The 23,004-nt window shown below is 44.8% G+C and overlaps 1 protein-coding gene across 6 annotated transcripts in view; it reads left to right on the forward strand.

The window, feature by feature from the left end:
* LOC100646835 overlaps positions 1–23,004 on the forward strand; it is a 94,110-nt gene that overhangs the window by 43,011 nt on the left and 28,095 nt on the right. The window contains exons 1-5 of one of the 6 annotated variants that reach the window (XR_007225737.1): positions 4,580–5,749; positions 10,189–10,390; positions 14,250–14,393; positions 16,626–21,174; positions 21,266–22,070. Coding sequence is in view for 5 of the 6 variants with exons in the window: in XM_048410108.1 (XP_048266065.1) it covers positions 5,719–5,749; positions 10,189–10,390; positions 14,250–14,393; positions 16,626–18,579 (2,331 nt within the window). In the remaining variant the exon portion in view is untranslated. The other 5 variants (XM_048410112.1, XM_048410108.1, XM_048410111.1 and 2 more) reach the window with 5 other exon arrangements.

The following is a 23,004-nucleotide window of genomic DNA, read 5'->3' on the forward strand; positions in this document are numbered from 1 at the left end:
GGTTTATCAGCGCTGCTCAGCGATGGAAATCGAAGTATAGGGATAGTTTGAATAATATAGTATCGTGCGATAATACGAGTTATAAAACACTGGAGCTTGTAGAAAGATAAAGGAAGAAAAAAAAAAAATAAGATAAGATACGCACGTTGTTACGTGGTAACGCGCGATAGAAAAAAAAGAGTTCTAACGAGCAGTAAGTCTTTTTAAAAATTATTATGCAACGCATCGTTTGTTAGGTGTCGAAAGAACGAATTAACACCGACCAACGCGTAATCAATATCGGAAATCCGTAGTCGGGAAAGCAATATTTATCGTTGGAATTTAAACGTTGCTCGAACAAGGGATCGGATGCTTTCGTACGTACAATTTCCTGGCAACAACGTTTCCTCCGTATTAATTCGATCATGGCTATCTTTTTACTTAGCCAGAGTTTCAGGAACATTAACTCGAAGATTTACGTTGGCATTTCCTCTTGCGCGCTGGCTGCTGCTTTCTTCGAAACTTTGCTACATTCGACTCGTTACTCGTGCATACGTAACTGCGTCTGTGCTACATTTCTGCCAGTTAAACGGATAATTGCGGTCGGCCGTGTCCAGCTTAAAGGCATATCGTTGCGTTGCAACGTATTTCTTGCGACATTAGTCGCAAGGGTAAACTCGCAGGTATTAGCGTACATGGGGCGAACAGACGAGGTAAGTGGGCAGGTACAGTGGTTTCTATGACGAGCGCAACTTGCCATTCGTAGCGGGCAAATAGGAAAAGTGACGCGTTTCGTTGATCGCGCCGTCTGAAGAATTTGAAAACATAAAATCCAAGTGCACGCAAATGCGCGGATGATTAACGCTAAAACTACCGATAGTTAACGCGATGCTACTTCTACCAAGACCAGACAAAATGAAAATACGTAATAATAGGGTATTTTTATATTTATCGATTTATTACTTTCTTACAGAAGCAATTTCATGTTATGTAATACATTTTTGGTATTATTAATCCACGTAGGATTCCCAAACGAGGGTCGACACATTTATAAAATCGTAGAACCAGTCATTTTCACCGGTGTGGGTATTTCTAGCGTCAGCATCTAGCGATGTAGCGATCGATCCGAAATTTTCCTGATAACTGATATCGTCATATCGAATGATACGCGGTAAAAATTTTAAAAACGCGTGGCAAGTTGCAGGAAACGAGGAAACTGGTTAATCGGGGTTCGATAAACGGATCGCAGCACCCTTTTACACTTTGACAAGTACCAGTCATTTTAAATGATATTGGTGTAAGTAGCCTCGATGCAAAATCATTTTCAGTTTGAATACATAAAAAACGAAATAAAATTCATTATATTATTCTTTTAATTATCGTTGCGAAAGTCATCGCATCATTGCGGAAGAAAATATAACACAAAGTAGGAATTTAAAAATAAAATTGTAAAACTAGTCAATTTGGCTGGTGCGATAGTTTCACTGCTAAAGAGACGGTTGTACACGTCGTTACATGTAACGTGTTCTTCGGTCCCGTTGTCCCGCCCTTTCCGTTCAAACTTGGACCGATGTACAGCTATACAAAATTGTGCCAACCGAGGCCAGGTTTTGATATTCGATAGAGCACGTTCGATCGTTTTGGTTTCACGCGGTAAATTAGCAAAAACGACAATTTTTATTTCGTCGTTTCGGGTATTTTAGAAACCTGTCGTGCCGGGTTCGCTATCGCAATTCTATCGAGTTCGTATACGAAGAATACCACGAAGGAATGTGATAGCGTATTAAGCCAAAGAGAATTCGATTTCTACCTAAACATAATTTATTGCAATCCATTTATCTTCCTTTATTCGATGTTTGCAAGATCACTTTCTTGCCTATCGCTAGTGTAGGATCTTTACTACAATTAGTTTATTTACAATAAATGGATTAAACGGATGTTGATTAAATAGGAAACGATGATTGTTTAACCCGAATTCATCACTAGATAGTTAATTAGCAATTCTCGTCACCACAGATCCAACGCTCTCTCGACAACACTAGGCAACACTGTCTCCCTCACTTTTCGAATTCACATTCTCTACTTTCTCGACTCACGCTCTTTCACTTCTCAACGAACACTGACTATTAATTCGTCTTTGTCCCTTAGCATCCCTTTGTCTTTTGCCTTAGCCCCACCACGTACGTGTTTCGCAACCGCTCATGGCCAGGGTCACGCAAGCCTTTTCCACGAAACTATTCGATCGAAGGACCGACGATACATCGTTGGGCCTGTCGGCATATCGGCTTTCTCGCGACATTGTTTACAGTTCGTCCGATATTTCTCAGGCCATTTGTCCACGATACTACAACAATTTATTATAATCGATTTATCCTCGTTCGTTCGATGTTTCCAAGATCACTTTGTCTATCTATCTATGGCTAGCTTATTTGTTATTACGGAGAAAAGTGGCTGCTCTTCCTACCGAGAACCGTTTCGCCGTTGTTTATTGGGACCCGTTCTTGGCTTACGAGTTGTTTAAAAATGTCTCGATTCTTGGATATCTATTGTTAGCTTATCCGTTATTACAGGCCGGGACTGGTCTCCACTCGAGCTGTGTAACGGTTCTGTCGTTGCATAATCGAATATATTTCTAAATTTGGAAATTGCTTAAAACGTACCGAGATTCTACGACGCTCGTCATTGATCGGTTTACCGAACCACGTTCTAAATAAGCTTTCATCGACGTTGAAATATATCGAATTTTTCCTTATTTCGAACGAATCGAACGCGTTGCGTCATAAGGAAGATGGACGTTGACGCGTCAACGGAAGATGATTTACGAGTATCGTCGATTGCGAGGAAGAGAGGAAGAATTCCGACGGTTTTCTTATAATTGAAAAATCGGTAATTATCGTTAGCGATACGTATCAAGATTTTCTATTTTCTGATCTTCGTGCAAGAAACGAGAATTTTTCCTTCGAAACGAATTCTCGTTTCTAAGAATATTTTTAAACGAGATGTTTCACAGGCTATTTTCCAAGACGTATCGCAGTCATTCGACGTAGGAGACATAGAAATATTTTTAAACGGCGGAAAACAACTACTCGCGAAACATCGAATAAGATATTATTCCTATTATACCGTGTTATTTCGGTTTTATAAGCGGTAATGGTATAAGGTTTCCAGATATATACGAGTTTTCGGTGCTCTACTATTTTCGATTCGCGTCCGTTTCGTAAACAGCCCGGCCTCACATAGGCAAAACGCTGGTGTGTCTCGGACGGTTAGCGTGGCTGATCTGTTGGCAGCACTCAGGATGGTCGATTTTTTGCTCTCATTTATCCGGTTGTTGCACAGCCACCGCGCGACCATGTAATTTTCTGGTCAAGCCAACAAACAGTTACAATGTTCTCTGCTATTTGTAGATTAACTTGTTTGCGCGTAAGGAATTCGAGTAAATACTCGACTTACTCTCGCTTCTTTATACCGTAACGTTAACTTTTATTAATCGAGCGTTCGATCAGCCTGCCAATTGTTGCCTGCATTTTTTACTCTACGATTGTTATTACTCCATTGTTTCGCTCTACGATTAGTAACGAGTTGCGCGAATTTCGTATTTTTCGCTGGAAACCGCGATAGATGGAAACGCGCTACGGCGTAATATCCGATCTTTGCAAAATGTCACGTCGTATTCGCGCGTTTTCTCCCGATGCCACGACGTTGGCGATTTTTTGATTCGTCCAGCCTGTCGTATTTTTGAATAATTCCAAAGGATTCGGCAAAATCGAATTTCAGTGGCATTCGACGCGTCGAAAGGTGGACCGTCGTTGTGATCGATCGATCGACGAGCTTCGAAGCACCTTGCGTCAACGAATTACGCGAGAGTGGAGCGTGGAACGCGGCGAGAAAAGGAGGAAAGAAGGGAAAAAGAAAGGAGACGAGAGAAGCGGAAAAAGAAGATCCTGGTTGCACTCGGCTCGATTCTTCCCTGCTGGTTCACGGGGTTAAATATACCCTCGTGTTTGCATCATACGCGTTCGCGAAACCGAACAACGACGAGGAGAGGGGGAAGGGATAACGCGTTAAGGTAGAGACGAGAAGGTAATATTATACGCATATGGCAAAAGACGGGAGAGCAGGTAATCTGGAAAAATAATAAACGAACGCGAGCAAAAATAAATATGGAAAAGGAAACGGGGTTCGAATATCGCGAATATGTGCAAAGCCAACGAAATTGTTAACTTCGAAAAGATCGAACGATCGCGTTTCGAATCGACGAAGCCTATCGTTTAACCGTCGTTATCGTTTTAACCGTCGACGAACGGTTAGAAACGTTTTCGAAGAAACGCGACTGCTTTCTCGCGCGTAAAACGACGCCGTTTTCAAACGCCGCTGCTTCTGTAATTAAAGATCGGTGAAATTGGAACGACTAAAAACGTTGTTGGGAAATACAAAGACAAAGTGGATGGATCGGACGAGGAAGGTTTATCGAACGTAATACGACCGAACGAGGTACGCACAGCGACATGGCGATGAAATAGAAAAAGAAGTAGAAACAGAGAAGTAGAGAAGCGAAGAAAAGAACAGACGCGAACGAAGCACGCGATGAGCGAGTAAGAGAGAGAGAGAGAGAGAGAGAGAGAGATGGAAGGCTAGAGAGGTTGAGAAACGAAGAGAGACAGCGAGGAGAAGGTTCGGAGACGTCTGCTATTACGGAGCACCTCCGTGGTCACGGCGCACAGCCCGATATGGAGCAATCTCAGATTTCCATCCGCCCAAATCAAGAATATACGCCCTCGCCTCCGCTCTCGCTCTCTTCTTCCTCTAAGGGGGATCTCTGCTCGTCTTCTTTGCCACCGCCATCGTCTCTGTATTCCTCTCGCTACCTCTCCCTCTTTTCTTCCTCAGGCGGAGGTGGAGGCGCTGCTCGGGGTTGGTGCTTGGCCGTTGGTGCTGGTAACAGTGCCAAAACTGCCTCAAAACGGACTGCTCCGTTTTGTCGTCCTTCTCTTTCTCTCCCCTTTTCGGCTCTCTCTCTCTCTCTCTCTCCTCTCCTCTCCTCTCCTTTCCTCCTTCCCTATGTTCTTCTTCTACTCCTCTCATCGATCTCTCCTTGTTTCTCTTCTTCTTCTTCTTCTTCAGCCGCTTCTTCTTCTTCTTTTGCTGCTTCTTCTTCTTCTTCTTCTTCTTCTGCTGCCTCTTCTCGTTCTGCTTCTTCTTCTTCTTCTTTTCTCTGTCTAGTTGTTCGCGCGTGTTCCTTCCCTCTTGGCGTATCGCTGGTCCCGTGCTCGTCCACGGATAACCTAACTCATCGCAGACACGTGCCCTCTATCCGCCTTCTTGCACCTTCCTTCTTTCGATTACCGTCTCCATTCTCGGCATCCAGTTGGTCGGCGATACGATCGACCACGCTTTCCCCGTTTTTCCAGCGTGTCCGTGGCTGCGCCGAACTCGCGAACGCGACACGACCCGGTCGAGACAACAAGTGTCCGGAGCGAGGATCGCGTGATTCGAGTTCATCGCACCGCAACCATCGTGTCGCCGCGTCTTGCCTTCTCGTTATCGTTCGTCGTCCTATCCGCGTTCGCCGTTGATCGCGATCGCGCCAGTGATTTTCTACGAAATCACCAGCAGCCCAGCGAAGATTGCTCGGACGGAGGCTTCCGGTCGAGTCGGAGCACGAGCTTCAACGACGAATGTTGGTGGTCCGTGGAACAGGATTTACCGGGAACCACGATCCTTCGGCAACGACCGTTCATGTTGCCAGAAAGCAAGTTTCCCGTCACAGGTACCTCGACAGCAATCGCGGACTAACGGATTCCCTTTGATATTTCCACGACCACGCGGCACGACGACCCTGCGCGTAGGCGTGTTGCAGCGACACGGTAGCGTAATCGGGCCAGTGGATCACGGTCCGTCGAAATTGTTCGATTTCGCTCTTTCTCCAGCATCCTGTCGCGCCTCAAAGTTTCCAGATCAACGACAGGTTTGTCGTCGCGTGCGTCGTAACGCGAGTTTCGCGTTTAAATCGTCGTGGAGCGTCGTTCCGGGTAAAAGGCGATTTTCCACCGCAACGACGATAACCCGCGAGATGATCGGAGGAGGGAAAAGGTTTCTCGCGGTTCCTTCGCCGTCACCGCGTCGCCTTGACATATTCCTCCGCGTTACAGCCGACTTATCGTTTTTAACCTACTTGCGTCCTTGCCAATTAGAGAGCAAACGCATGCTCGATCGCGTGCGAGTACTCGCCACTAATCGTTGTCCACTTGTTGCCCGTGTAATCGCGTACGGTCGTCGCGTGTCACGGGTATTGCGAAAAAATCAGTCGCCTCTGACATTCGCGTCACGATCGTTACGCGATCCAATTATCCACACGTTGCGGAAAGCTGCGATCGGTTAATCGCCAAAAGTCACCGACGATTCCATCGGTCTAACGCGATTACCACGCGGTCGGATATTTAAACGTCGTTGGAATATCGCGACGAACGATATCGTGCGTTTCCGTTCGAACAGTTGGTTGCTGGTGATTTACACCGACGCTACGCACGCTTCTACGTGCCACGGTGCGGCATAGACGCGCGTTGCCGAACATAGATCGGGGGATTCCGCGGTAATTTCGCTTGGGAAACGATACTATGGAAAATTTGGCGCGCGGTGGAACGATGTTCCGTGTGAAACGAGCGTGACCGGCGCGTCGTAGCGTGGCGAGTTAGTTAGCGCGAGCATAAATGGATACCGAAGTTAGGGAGCAGAAGGCAGAGGCGAGGAAACATCGGCGTATATCAGCGACCGGGCAAACGAAAGTGTCTCAACCGGCTTAGTCGTAAAGATACACCGCACAGCGGGCCCGTCATCCATAATCCCAAATATGGAGTGAGAAATTTGAGAGAACCGAAAATAGTGGCGCTACGCCAACCGCTAAAAATAGCCAAAAAATAAATTGTAGTTACGCGGCCGCCTGCATCATTCTATAACTGGTCTTCAATGAATCGGGCCACCTCCCGCACACGCCGTTATTAATACACCATCACACAGACACGCCGGTCGGTAAGCTACGTTGCTCCCGTTTTTGGCCTGCGTTTTAGCGCGGTAAATCGTTCGAAAGCCGAATCTAGGGATCGTTTTACCGAGACCGACCGTACACGATACGACGTTGCCATCGAATTTCACGTTTCGTAGGTGCGTGCACGACTGGAGCGACGTTTGGTCGTCGTTGACGTCGGTCGACACCTAGGTCGAGGCGCAACTTCGCTTCGATCGATCTAGCTAGCGCGACGCTCTCCGTGCCGTTTAATTTTAAATGACACGTGTCCGGGGTTATTAGAACTTTTGCCGCACGTGCTGCGAACGAATTAACCGCGTTTCGCTACGTTTTCGCTGCTGCGATTAGCTGTGATCGATCGATATCGTTTCACCTTCACCGTACGGTGCTCGAACGTTCGCTTTGCTTTCGAAACGTCGTTGCCAGAATAGCTTTTATTCCTTCGAATCGACAGAGAAACGTCGTTCTACGTTACTCCGTGTGTATCGCGATCGCAGTATTTTCAAATTTGGGAAACATTCGCCAAAATTTGCATCGATATCGCGCGCTTACGAGGCGCTTACCACTTCGCGCTCCGTCAAAGACACGCGACGCGATCGACGTTTTCCCCGATAAGAAACGAAAAGCGAGAAAACGCTGCTAGAAACCTAGACGAATTTACGAACGTTCGTGGTCTTTGCCCGTCGAAAACTTGTTGACTCTCGACGAACAAACCTTTTACAAGCGCGTTGCAAAAGATCAACGACAAACATACGTACAAAGACGAAACGGCGGATTCGAAATCTTCGATTCGAATTGGTCGTCGCTCGCCATGATTCGACCACGACTACACCGATGTCTGGGAACGAAGATGGTATAGGAAGGTAAGGCGTGAAACCCGATCGACTAAGGCCAAGTACGGAGCAAGAGTCGCGGGTGTTGGGTAGAACCGTACGCGTGTCTGTTTCTATTTTCGAGCAGGAATATTTTTATCCTACGGTGCTGCAAACTCAGTATGTACAATACGCTTCTTCATCTCTGCGATTCCACACGCCGGCCTCTCCATTCTTTCTCTTTTTCTGCTTCTCGTTTCCGCTCTTGTCTACGAGCTAGTCGCGTCCCTTTTTCCTTCGTATCGTTCCGTCGCCGCACCTTTTTCTTCCTTTAGTCGACCGTCCTTTTCGATCCGGTAGCTCAGACACGCGTCATTCTCCCTGGCTCTTCGGATATATCAGCTTGTCCGAAAAGTTTCTTTCGTTTTACCACGAAATAATAGACGCTTTTCGTTTTATATTATTTTCTCCAATTACGTATCGTTCGTTTTGTTCCGTCCAGATAAACACAGCGACGTTTCACAGACTTGGTTTCGCGTTTGCGCGAAGATGCGTTGTTGTAAAAAACACGTTTGCGAAGGAAAAACACTTTCCGGACAACCTAATATATATGTATACGTGATAAATATCATCGATCGAACGTTATCGTCTTTGTCGTTAAATTTGTCCCGCCACGAACAAATCGATGGATCGCGTCGCGGGCGTATGGAGTTACGTATTCGGTCTGCAAATAAGTGATTTTATCATTACCACCTAATGACAAAATCCGCAATCACTTAGTCGCCAACCCGATATTACCAGAAATATCGCGAACCGGTGCTTTCGAATCGCGAGAGACTCGATCGCGTTGCTTCCCATTCGCGACGATTTTTCACGACGATTCGCGATCTTTCCGCATCGCTGTCGGTTGTTGCGCAGCTTTCAACGACGTTCCAGCTTCCTTCCGGTCGTAGCAACCAGATCGGATCGGCGACTACTCGACGAACGTAGCGCTTTATTCGAATAAAACTGACTTTTCTGCAGGGAGTACCGAGCCTTCTCCGGCTGACGATATAGTCGCAGCTTTCTACGCTACGTGACCGAGCTTTTCACGCACCGACGATAGGTGAAAGCGATTTTATCTTCACCCCGTAGTCGCGTCTTCTTTCGATAGCGTGGTTTTCGCCAAGGCTGATTTTTGCGCGTAAGCGCGTCGTCCTCTGATTGCCGTACGTATTATTACGCGCGAAGAACGCGCTTAGACCGAGCACTATATTTATACGTGCGTGGCGGGGCGGATCGACGTTTCGATGAGCTTAAAGGAACGTTACGAGGAATTATACGCGACAGGTGTGTGCGTAGAGGCGAGTCGAAGAACATTCCTAAACCTATCCGTCGCGTAATACACGGCAGCTGCGCGTTTTCCTTTTATTCGATTTCGAAGCCTTGGACGCGTCTGCGTGCCCACACGCGGCCCAACTATGCCGCAACACCCCACGCGATTCCCCTCGCGATTCGCATGTGGGCATTTGTTTAGTTTCTTCCATTTCTCACGCCTGCTCCGCTCTACGTCTACGTGCAAATCTACGTCTGCTCCTGTCGTCGCGTGCAAACGCCGCACCAGCATTTACGGTGAATCCAACGATGTTTCGTTAATACCAGAGGCTTATGAATATTCCGCGATATCCAGGCTGCATCGTAAAAGTCGATGCGACGGATGCCCACGCGCAATTTTTCCTTTCGACCCGTGCGCGTACCACTTGGCAGCGATACGACCAGACGAAAAGTCGAAATTCGTCGTACGCGTCCCATTTTTCTTATTTCTCGCGGCAAACGGGAATTATCGATGGATCACGCGGATGTCTGCGCGAGTCGAAAGTTGCACGAATAGGTAGAGGCGAGGGTAGAACCGAAGCGGAGATTCCCTCGCGTATCTATCCATATAATATCGCAATTATCGTAATTTTACATCGCGCGCGTTGCATTTTTCCAGTTTGCAAATTGCCCTAAACTCGCCGAGATCGTCGATTCTTTGGATCGTCCGAGTATCGACTCGATAGACGTTCGTACGGAACGTAACGCTCGCGTCTCTCTGCCACCTGCTTTCCATCGGATCGTATCGACGAGGATATCTTTAGAATTATCAAACAGTTCTCTGCGCGAGATATAGCGATCTGTCGAACGCTTGGTACGAACCAACCGATCGTAAAATCCGATTCACTGATTTCAAATTTAACCGATTTAAAAAACGGGAAGGAGGGTGAAAAGAAGAGGAGACTAAGCGAGAGAAAGAGAGGAAGACAGAACGACCGACGTTGTTCGTTCCTGACGCGACAAATCGAAACGCGAAAAATCGCTGGATCTCGACGTAACCAAGTACGTTTCGCGTTGCAGGGGGCACTATGCAGACCGAGGAAATCGTGTCTCGCGCGCAATCTACTGGTATAGACGGTTGCCCCACGGACGACGCTTCTCTGCACCATCATCCGCATCGTTCGTCGCGTGTAAAGTGTCCGCTGCCACCTCTGCTTCACATGGCGGTCAAGCAGGAGCCACAGGAGGAGGAGGAACGAAGTCGTGACACGAATGCGTTGAGGTGAGCCTACGGTTTATGTCGATCGAAGCTTTTCCACTCGGTCCATACTGTCTCCTCTTTATCCAACGTTTTTCCTCGTAATTTCCCTCGTAAATTTAATCCTTGGATTCTTGGATCGCGTTCTTTTATTTTTCAACTAATTTTCAATACAAATCGCGCGCGTTTCCGTTCGTCGGCTATTTTTGTTTTCCTTTTTTTTTCTTTTTGTCGACGCTGCGTAGCCTGATGACTGAAATTAGCATTCCACGAGCGAGATAAACGCTCGTGCCGACAGCCCGATGTGTTATTATCGTATCGTACGTAAATCATATAAGAAAGGCATTAGTTATTATTATTATTGTTATTATGGCGCGTTGCGCATCGTAACGAGATGAATATATCTCGTCAGCGAAATGAAATAATACACCGAAAAGGTTATTATTACGCGAAACGTATGTGTATACATACAGACGGTGTAGGTTTTCGGGTCGGTGGACGTTCCGCTGGCGTTTACGAGCGACAGATTATTTTTTTAATGGAGTATAGCAAGTACGATCGCCTTCGAGTCGCGTAAAAGTAATTTATGCACTTGAGGATGGTTCGGAAAACGGCTGGGTCGATTCGCACCACGCGAATGTGTATACACGTGTATGTATATGTACACTGTACAGCGATCTCTAAAACTTTGGCTCGTAGATCACGTTCCATCGTACGTACGTCTAATCGATTGTAATAATTTTATAATTTACTTTCCACTACCTTCGAGTCCAAACTTCTTCCCCGTCTCTTCGTTATCGATTACAAAACGATCGGAATATAGACAGGAGTTATGATACCTTTACTAGAAATATTCATGATAAGTGTCTCATAAAAGTATTCGAACGCTTACACTTAGAAATTTCAATTAATAAAACAAGGTGGGCTAAGCTAATTCGTTAAAACAATTTGGTATCTATAGCGAGGGAAAAGTATGAAAATTACGTCGGTAAAATTTGGAAACGATCGAATAATATAGACAGGAGTTATGATACATTTATTAGAAACATTCATGATAAGTAGCTCATAAAAGTATTCGTACGCTTACACTTAGAAATTTCAATTAATAAAACGAGGTTTGCTAAACTAATTTGTTTGAACAATTTGGTATCTATAGCGAGGGAAAAGTATGAAAATTACATTGGTAAAATTTAGAAACGATCGAACAATATAGACAGGAGTTATGATACATTTACTAGAAACATTCATGATAAGTGGCTCATAAAAGTATTCGTACGCTTACACTTAGAAATTTCAATTAATAAAACGAGGTTTGCTAAACTAATTTGTTCAAACAATTTGGTATCTATAGCGAGGGAAAAGTATGAAAATTACATTGGTAAAATTTAGAAACGATCGAACAATATAGACAGGAGTTATGATACATTTACTAGAAATATTCATAGTAAGTGGCTCATAAAAGTATTCGTACGCTTACACTTAGAAATTTCAATCAATAAAACGAGGTTTGCTAAACTAATTTGTTCAAACAATTTTGCATCTGTAGCGAGGGGAAAATATGAAAATTACATCGTGAAAATTTGAAAACGATCGAACAATATAGACAGGAGTTATGATACCTTTACTAGAAATATTCATGATAAGTGTCTCATAAAAGTATTCGAACGCTTACACTTAGAAATTTCAATTAATAAAACAAGGTGGGCTAAGCTAATTCGTTAAAACAATTTGGTATCTATAGCGAGGGAAAAGTATGAAAATTACATTGGTAAAATTTGAAAACGATCGAACAATATAGACAGGAGTTATGATACATTTACTAGAAATATTCATGATAAGTGTCTCATAAAAGTATTCGAACGCTTACACTTAGAAATTTCAATCAATAAAACAAGGTTTGCTAAACTAATTTGTTCGAACAATTTGGTATCTATAGCGAGGGGAAAGTACGAAAATTACATCGTGAAAATTTGAAAACGATCGAACAATATAGACAGGAGTTATGATACCTTTACTAGAAATATTCATAGTAAGTGTCTCATAAAAGTATTCGAACGCTTACACTTAGAAATTTCAATTAATAAAACAAGGTGGGCTAAGCTAATTCGTTAAAACAATTTGGTATCTATAGCGAGGGAAAAGTATGAAAATTACATCGGTAAATTTTGGAAACGATCGAATAATGTAGACAGGAGTTACGATACATTTATTGGAAACATTCATTATATATGTCTCGCAAAAATATTAAACGCTGTAACATTGTTAATAGTTTTTCATCTTTCTTTGCAGCGAATGTAAACATCACTGGTAAATGAAAATATTGGTACGTTCGCTTGATGTTAGGATATCGTTTCAGTAACAGTAACGTAAAAATGTGCACGATAGTATTTAAAATGTATACGAAAAAGTGTGAAAGAGAAGCGTGAAAAAGAAATAATATTTCGATTACACATACATTACGATTATTATTTACATATACATTACGAATATTTCGATTACATATAACGAGATTGCCAGAATTGTGAACAGAAATAAGTCCACAACAATTGCATATATGTAGCGTTCAAATACTTTTGTCAGTCACTTAGAATGCCTGTTTCTAATAAATGTATCATAACTCGTATCTACGTTGTTCAATCCTTTTCAAATTTTACTCGCGTAATCTTAAGACTCCCATCTTCCTATCGATATCTGCTTGTCTAAACAAATTACTTTAATTCACATTATTTCAGTCGTCCAATTTCGCATATGTAAGCGTTCAAATACTTTCGTCGGTCACTTACAATGCTTGTTTAAGCTCATAAATGTACCATAACTCCTACCTACGTTGTTCCATCCTTTTCAAATTTTACTCGCATAATCTTAACACTTTCATCTTCCTATTGACATCTATTTCTCTAAACAAATTACTTTAGTTCACATTATTTCGGCCATCCAATTTCGCATATGTAAGCGTAGGATACTTTCGTCAGTCACTTACAATGCGTGTTTCTAGTAAATGTATCATCTCACATAATCTTAAGACTTCCATCTTCCTATCGATATTTTCTTGTCTAAACAAATTACTTTAATTTACATTATTTCGGCCATCCAATTTCGCATATGTAAGCGTAGGAATACTTTCGTCAATCACTTACAATACGTGTTTCTAGTAAATGTATCATCTCACATAATCTTAAGACTTCCATCTTCCTATTCGCATCTGCTTCTCCAAACAAATTACTTTAACGTACATTATTTCGGCCATCCAATTTCGCATATGTAAGTGTTCAAATACTTTCGTCGGTCACTTACAATGCTTGTTTAAGCTCATAAATGTACCATAACTCCTACCTACGTTGTTCGATCCTTTGCAAATTTTACTCGCATAATCTTAACACTTCCATCTTCCTATTGACATCTGCTTGTCTAAGCAAATTACTTTAATTCACATTGTTTCGGTCATTCAATTTCGCGCATCTAAGCGTTCGAATAATTTCGTCAGCCACTGTACGTCTATCGGTGTTATCGTCTCGCGTCGACACGAGTTTTATATATCGTTCAATTTCTACGTAGGTAAATTGGAAAGGAAGGTCGTAAAGATACTTTATTTCCTCTATCGAAAGTTCGCGAAGAAACGAAAGTTTCGGAAAGGTCGTAGGTGTTTTTCGATTCTTCCACGTGATTTATGTACGACGTTTTACGAATGTTTACGTCGCGCAGAAAATTCCTTTTTCTTTCGAGACATATACATACGTTCATCGAGTAACAACTTTCACCCGATCCACGCGCTTAGGTATCCGCGTTTACTTTATTCGTATTTTTATCGACGAACGTGAAATACGAAAGCTTCGTACCGTTTTCTTCGCTCGTCGCGACACACAGCTAATGGAAAATTCGATAGTCCTCAAGTAGATGCAGACGTTTCGCCGACGTCCGTCGATGGCAAACACGGACATGGACACGAAACCAGCCATCATCAGATTCAAGAACTGGAGGAAAGCGCAGGACAGGCTGTTACGGATCTCAATAGCCGAGGAAGGCCGAGGTAAATCGTCGTTTTAATCGCTTTTTATTCGCGCCAGATACTTTGCGAGGTCGAAAATCGAGTTGGTACGGTTTACGCTCATTGTCCTATGCGAATATATTAGGTTGTCCGAGAAGTTTCTTTCGTTTTATAAGAAAATAATAGACGCACGATGTTTTTTTATTTTATATTAGTTCGTTGAATTATGCACGAACGTAATAATAGAAACGGGACGAAATGGATCATAGTTAATTCAATAAAGTAATACAAAACGGAAATTGTTGTTCGTCTATGTTATTAGACGTATAAAGAGAGAAAACGCGTGGATAAAGTGTAAGGTAGAATATATATTTTTAATAGAGAAGTGTAATAATAAGTAGGAATACGATTTGAGCTGGTCCAGATCCGCACGCTAGCAGCGTTACCTTATAACTGAAAAACCCCGAAGTCAACGTCGCCTGTCTATTGTTTATGGTCTGTCTTCATACCAGTCTTTCGTCTATATATAGGCTAGCGAACTGTCCTGTTTTTGCGTCCAGGCTTTCAGGACATAAATTAAAATATCGTACATAAGCACAGCGCAACAGCGGCTTAATTTTATTTTATTTAACAATAATAATCTTAAAAAAAAAAAAAAAAAAGAGAAAAGAATGTAATAATGCATGGCTACGTTGTACCGCCGCGTATCGGTACTCTTGCCTGTACCACCCTACAATTAGAATTCAGCGTTTATTCTGGAAAAAAAATGATGTAAAAAAATATGTAAATAACCTGGAACAAATAAACAGAGATTAAAAAAAAAAAAAAAAAAAAAAAGAAGTCTTTCGTCTATATGCTGTCGATGGCTTCGGCGCTTGAGAAAACTAAAAAGACCAGATGTAGAGTTTTCGTAGAAGTGGTGACCACTTCAACAGTCCATTATCACCTTATGAAACGAAAGAAACTTTTCGGACGACCTAATACATAATTAAAAAACAAAAAAAAACTTTCCTTCGCGCTTAGTTTCGATCGATTTTACCAATAATTGGTTGGCAACTAAGTGATTGCGGATTGTGTCATTAGATGGTATCGACAATAATACAAACTTGCTAATTATTCCGATAATCGCGTTAGTAATCGATCAATTTGGACGGAAGAAAATTTAGTAACCTCTTTTTATTTTACTCGCCACCCATAAATTGACTCTGAGAACAGATATGGAAATCATCGTTTGCTCGAAATACGAGTTTTGCGTATGAAATAATTGGTTGACAATTCGTTAACAAATCACGAGCGTTGATGCTGTATATACTCGAAAGCTAAAACAGCTGCCAAAAAGCCAGGTGACAACGATAATCAGCGATGGTAGCAACGCGGAAACTCTCTCGGCCCGAGTTACCCGTGCGTTTTCCTCGAGAAACGATTTTTCCGTTATCTCGCTGAAAGCGTGCGCGCCTACAGCCTCGAGGCCTCGGTGATCCGCGTCGGTGACGCGCACGGTGAAACCCTTTTAACGATCATTTTCGCGTAAAACTCGCGGCGCTGGCAACGAAACAGTCGCTTTTAAATAAGCGGCAAAAAGGACTCTTCGCCGGGAGAAACTGGTTCGTTCCGCGTGTCTCGCGGACTCTTGCGCGGACGAGAAAAAAGCGAACTTGTTTGGTACGTCGTTGAAACGCCGCGAGTCGATTACCGTTATTGAATTTCATTAAACGCGTCGCGCGCTAGAGCCACCGGTGGAAGAGAAGCGCGGGGCACGTTCTCTCTCTATGCATAATATGCCTGTAAGGTGGCACGCAGCCGTTTGTATAAATCGCCGTCCCAAGGTGTGGTTCGGAATGCAGTTAGGTGGAAAAGAACGTTAACGAAAGGCCCGTATCGCCGAAGTGATTATCGGCGTCGAGCATCCGATTTCCATACGTTTCTCTACGAGCCACATCCGCAACGCCTAACGAGAAATTAATTACGAATCGATTAGCGGGTAGAATCGCGAACGCGGAGGGATGTCGTCGAATCGCGGCGAATTTCGTAGAATCCGTGGCGGAGAAGAATCGCGCGGAGAGAAAGGGACGCGGTCGAGCAGAAAATTATCTTCTCTTTGCTTTTCTCCGTATCACGAGTTACGAGCCGTAGGGCGATCGGACGTTATCGCGTGATATTCCCATTCGACCGACGACCGAGAGACCGTCCGTTCGAGTAGTTGAAAAAAGCAGTCGACGGAGAAAGAGCGAGCGAATCTGTTAAAAACGAACGAACCGTCGATATCTGTTGCAGCCGAGGCCGCAGGAAGTCGCGATGGAAGCTCAAGTTTCATCACCAGGCGCTGCCCCCGGAGTACCTTGACCACTACGAGGCGTCCCTTGCTCAAGAGGCTTTAAACTCATCGCCGACGCGGCTAACGGAACCGACGATTCCGAGCCCGGCGCCAACCAGCTCTACCTCGACGCCGAGTCCCATCGCCGACGTGCACGGCTGGCTGCAGCGGATCGCCGCGATGCAACAAGAGCTGTGTCCGCGGATCTCGTCGTCGCAATGCTCGCCCGTAAATTCGTGCCAAGCGTCGGGCTCCAGGAGGTCCGTGATCACGTCCACCTCCACGCACGCGTTGAACACGGGCCACCATAATCATAACCACGGTCACGGTCAGCAGCAACAGCCGCTGTCTCAAGGATCCGGCAGGCCGCCGATGAAATACTCGGATCTGCCTTACATGGGCGAGATCACGCTGGACAACAGCAAGCCGCGACGCGGTAGGAAACCGAAGAAAGCCGACATTTGCCATTTGATCTACAAGAATTACGGCACCATACTACCCGGCACTCCTGGCCACGAGGAGAGAAGGCTGTCGCCGAGGGACAAGCTGGACTGCCGCGAGAGGATCTCGCCGCAGATGCCGTTCCAACGAACCGACGTTCAGAATAGAATCAGTAGCTTGTTGGAGAAACGATTGACGCAGGAGTCTCGACGAAGCTTCGGCGCGATGGAAAACTCGAGGGAGCAGGACGAGCCGTTGAATCTCTGTATCAGAGACTTGAATCAGCTGAAAATCAGGCTACTAAGAAAACACGGCAACGTGTACGAGTCTGGGCAGGTGAAGAGCGAGACGTCCAGCGACGGAGAGGAGATCGAGTGTATAGGCGCCACGTTCCCTTCGGAACCGGGCTACCGTTCGCTGGATCATCTCGGTCATACCACCGGCAACAACGTGAATCACAACAACAACAACGTGATCGAGCCGGTGTTGGGTGGCAATCCCGGATTCGTGTATTGGCCGAACGCCGGAGTCTTTATCCATCCGATGGCGTTGCAATCGCAGCTACTCTACTACCAAAAGATGGCACAGAACGACAAATGTTATCCCCGAGGTTTGGACCAACATCCGAAGGAGCAGAAGATCGTCCCTAAATCGATATACTCCATGATGGAAACGAAGAGTCCGCCTCTGTTGCCAGCCACGGTCCAACCGGCCTCTCAAACGTCCTCCGTGCCGCCTCCTGTCTCGCCCAGGCCGAAGAGGAACGCGTCCGTGGTTCAGGCTCAGGGACAGCCGACGAAGAGGAAACGATCCGCCATATTCATCCCGCCCATGCCATCGGAGAACAACAACAATCCAGCGACGGAAGTGAGCATATGCAAATTTAAATTCACCGGAGGTGCGAAGCCCAGTCTACAGGAGAAGAAGAGCCTGTCGGTGGATTCAGGCGGCAACTTTAGATACTACAGCGGCACCGGGGACAAGAGTATGCGCGGCTACGAGTTCTTTCCGCGAGAAGCGCTTCAACAGTCGGCAGGGCAATCGGGTTCCTCGACGGGAGCTTTTCTCAACGCCGCCGGCGAGAGGATTCAGCCGACAGCCTGCCAGAGGAGCGGCAATCAAGAAGAAGGTCGTCGCAAGAGGAAGACTCGAAAGTCCCTTCAGAGGGAGAAGCTGGAGCAAACGTTCAAGGAGAAAGGATTTCTCATACAGACGCAGCAGCTGGAGTCCGCCGAGGGCGCTACTTACTGCAAGTTCCGGCAGCTTAGGAAATTCACCAGGTATCTGTTTAGAAGCTGGAAGGACTACCTGCCGGGGAATGTGCGCGAGCTGACGGGCGCTCCGGACAACGAAATGGCCGACGGAGACGCGGAGAGCGACACGAACGTGTTACCGTCGCCGGTCCCTCGTGCCAATATGGTGGACGTTCCGGCTGGCTTCGTCGACGAGCATCGCGCTCTGCCTCTGACGTGAAACGTTGAAATTGCTGCCCGAGGCGGTCGGACGATTCCAACTTGACGCTACTTTTGCCACTCTGCGGAGTAGGCGCGCGACGCTTCCTGACATCCAGCGGATATCGATCGGTTCGACGATCGTTCTTTTTCTTGCCAGTGCTCGAAGCGAAGAACGGCCAGCATATTGTACATAGATTTCGAAGGACGACGGTAGAGTGATTCTGCGGCGATCGATCTCGATGAAAAGAACGGCCAAATAGTCGAGAGGAGTTCTTCCTCCAAGCGAGTTTCGTATGTCCGTGTTTCGTATCCGACGATCGGGAAAATTATCAGCTAACGAAACGAAACTTTGGTAAACGATAAACTGCGTATCGTAGGACGATATTCCTTAAGCCGTGAAAAATGTAACGATACGTTGCCGATGAGCTTTGGCTGACGGAAACGTAACGGGAATTAAAAACGGAAGAAACGTTTAGTTTCCAAGGAGGAATCGCTTTTCGAAATTAACGGATAAGAAAACGCCCGAGATTGTAAAACGCGATTGTTAAATCTACTCGAAGCAGGTGGACGTTGCTGGTCGTCTCGTCCATCGAGTTTGTTGGTTCAGCGACGTCTGCTTTTCACGATTTTCTAGCCATTCGTCGATCGCGCGTCACTCTGTATCGCGATGCCTGTTACGAGTCTCGATCGTTGTTGCTAACGTCATAGCGTTTATCGCATTCATCGGCGTTAAACTGCCTTGTTACGGTATTTTTGAGAAACCTAATTAGCGCAACGTAAAAGTAGCCAATCGATTAGGGCGTAGAGCGCAGTTTTAACGCGTTAACCTGTTACGCGATTCTCCTAATAATTCGTGTTTTCGATGTTTATCCGCCTTTTGCTCGATCGTGTTTATTTCAAATTATCTAAAAATCATCGCCAAATCTGGTCGATTCTTCGATGGATCGTCAAATCGAGAACGCGGTCGCGTACGTTCGCGATATTCGAAAGACTCGGTCGACGTCGTTTCTCCTTTATCGAATTTATGATGTTGGCCGAAGAAGTTGCCGATTAAGAAACGTAACGCAGCGAACGAGGTAACAGGTTAAACGCGAGAGACAATCGCGTAGCTTTCGCTGTGCGCTCGCGATCAACCACGGCTGACTGTTAACGTCACGACGGTTCGGTATCGAGACTTTACAACGCGTGTAAAATACGACGCGCATCGTGCACGTCGCGTTCTTCCGACAAATCGAAAAACAGCCGCTCGACACGGTGGCCGTTGAGAACTTCTTTTATCGAACTTTCCCTTCGTATCTTGTTCTTATCGACGTACGCGCGCGTTGCTAAATATCGCGCGCGGATTTCGAGATTTCGTCGCTACCGTCTTGCGCCAAGGCGGAGAGAAAGAGCGAGAGCGCAAGAGAGAAGAGACAGCGGCGTGGTATCGTCGCGTAACGTGATTTAATAATAATGTTAATTCGATCGTAGCTCGTGCCAAAGATGGGAGACTGGAATGTACATAGCGCTGAAAGAACGTGTTTGTCGTAGTTAACCAAAGAGCGTGGTTTCGTGCTCGCCGATTAAAAGCGGATACGGATGTAATCTTCGCGTTAAGAAACGAGAGGCGTGACGCGATAAATTCAGCTTTCTAGCTGGCCCGACCATGGCCGAGGCGAGACTTTCTTCGGCTTTCGATTTTGCGATACGTTTCGCGAGGCTTGTCCGCTTCCAGGAACAGACAGCAAGAACGAGAGGCAACGAGATCGGGGAAAGAAGAGAATACGTAGGTTGAGAGAGAGCGAGACTCGGCATGGGGAATAATCTCGAAGGAGGAAACGGAATAACGAGAAGAGAGCGACAGAAGAGGAAACGGGCAAAGCCCGTTCTAACTATACGATTATCGTGATTATTTTTTAATCGTAAATTACTCGCCAATCTTATTTAATAACGCCTAACGAAATCTAGTCTTATTTATACTCTTTGTTAAATCAAAAGCCGTGTTTTTTTCTTTATTATTATTATTATTATTATTATTATTATTATTATTATTATTATTATTATTATTATTATATGATTATTATTATTATTATTATTATTATTATTATTATTATTATTATTATTATTATTATTATTATTATTATTATTATAGATGACGGTTTATTTATACATGTACATACATAGTCGTACATAGTTTATGTCGGTGAGTGGCGTTTATGAAGATGTAATCGAATGGAAGAAAAGGCGTAAACGTTGGTGGAAACACGTGATCGAATGCGTCGATCGAAAGGACGGAGATCGTCGCGTTGGCGCCTCGTACACGTCCGACGAAAACGATAGGAGAAGGTTTGAAACGAGAATGAGAAACGATCGTACCTGAGACTCGCGGCGCCTCCTTCGATGGGACGTGCTTTCGTCGACTTTTCGCTTTCACGATGCCCCGTTTGCGGATGCCCGGCGTGTTCGTAGCGATTCGACGAGTTCGTAAACGCGCCGATGGATCTCCGTCGTTGGAGGAGAAACTGCGCGTTGAAAACAACGACGACGATAAGCGACGGAACGAGGGAAAATGCAACAGGAACCGTCCTATACCCGTGTCGTTATTGTCCTGTGCAGCGACAAGCAAAACTATTTTGTACGTATTGCCGATAGCGAGGACATCGGTTCTTATAATCTGTAATAATAAAACGTAATCGTCACTGATCTTTCCGCTTGTTGATTTTTAGCAACGACAGCTTGAACGGATGGACGTGCTACTCCTCTCCAACGATTTGCACATTGTTCAGTTTGCATCTCGTTACTCTCGCGCGAGCGTGTGCCTCTCTCCAACGTGTGTCATCTTCTACCGTAAAAAGGACGATCTGTAAAAAAGGCGAGAAATTTGTTCGATTAAACGAAGGAAGATGCGTAGGGTCGAACACGTTGGGAGGAGAAGAGTCGCGAGCGCAGAAGATTGACGTTATAAATCTGTTCATTTTATCTTCAACGTGCGTGTATTTATTTGTTGATTTACTACGATTATCTTCTTCTTCTTCTTCTTCTTCGTTCTGACACTCGTCGACGACCCGTTGGTATTCGAAACTAGCTGCAAAGTAATTGCCACGTTAGCACTTTACCATCTATTTCTTCATCGGTGCACGAGGTTCCAGCCATAAATTCACGCGGCGTAAATTTTCAATTTTCAAGCCTTTAGTTACTCGTACGCTCGACACCGAACAAGAAAGTCTTGGGAAAGATTCCCGTCGTGCGACGATCGTTGGAAAACTGTACGTTAGACGTAGCACGTCTACGAAGCGCCAGGTAACTCATTTGCATCCAAGCGTTGATGATTACGCAATCGAACGACTGTCTTCTATCACCAAGCGTGGATTATTACGCGCGCTGCGACTGCTTTTTATCTCAGTCGTAAAGTATTTTTCAGATGCGAGAGATCGCGTTTGACCCGTTTGTCGATATCTCGCCTATATCGGTTTATTATTTTCTAAGCAAGCCTTACTTTCGTTGTGAAAATCTTTTCAACCGCCACTATGAGTAAGTACCGTCGATCCTAAGGAAACTTAACAAATTCAAATTTTAAAAATATCCAAATTTTACGATGTAAACTAAAGCGATGCGTCGCACGCTTATCTGAACGTACTCGAAGAGAAACGTTCTTTAAATGCCATATTTCCGATGTGCCATTACGTATCGACCATTTTAAAGAATTCCACGAGAAACAATGTCGTTTAATTTCCATTTTAATCTAAATAATTTTGTCTTAAATAAATAATTTTTACTTTTTCCCTCTGTTATAAAGAACGTAAGATGCGACGTTTGCGAGGTAACATTTTCTGCCAGTCGTTTTGAACAGTACGTTTTCGATAAACTCCATGAACAATTCGGATGTCATTTACTGCACCTACGAACGACCGCTGATGCCTTCAACTGTCCCCTTAACGCGTTGACTGCCTTGACACCCGTATTCGGGTGACGCTTATTTGACTACTCGCGAAGGATCATCGTAGGTATTTGAGAAGATATTCTAGAGGAAATAATAAAACTATCGAATTGTTATAAAAGTAATACGAAAATGGTTTATTAAACAAATTATTTACTCGCATTACTAAAATATCAGTGGAAATACTTAGAAGAGAACGCTTGGTACTGCGGCACGCGTAGTCCGAGGGAAATTTCAGTGAAAACTCGCATGGCCTGACGGAGATTTCAGTGAAAACTCGCGTGGCCTGATGGAGATTTCAGTGAAAACTCGCGTGGCCTGGCGGAGATTTCAGTGAAAACTTGCATGGCCTGACGGAGATTTCAGAGAAAACTCGCGTGGCCTGACGGAAATTTCAGTGAAAACTCGCGTGACCTGATGTAGATTTCAGAGAAAATTCCCGTGGCCTGACGGAAATTTCAGTGAAAACTCACGTGGCCTGACGGAAATTTCAGTGAAAACTCGCGTGGCCTGACGGAGATTTCAGTG

This window comes from Bombus terrestris, chromosome 11 (assembly GCF_910591885.1).
Source record: "Bombus terrestris chromosome 11, iyBomTerr1.2, whole genome shotgun sequence".
Taxonomy (NCBI): Eukaryota; Metazoa; Arthropoda; class Insecta; order Hymenoptera; family Apidae; genus Bombus; species Bombus terrestris.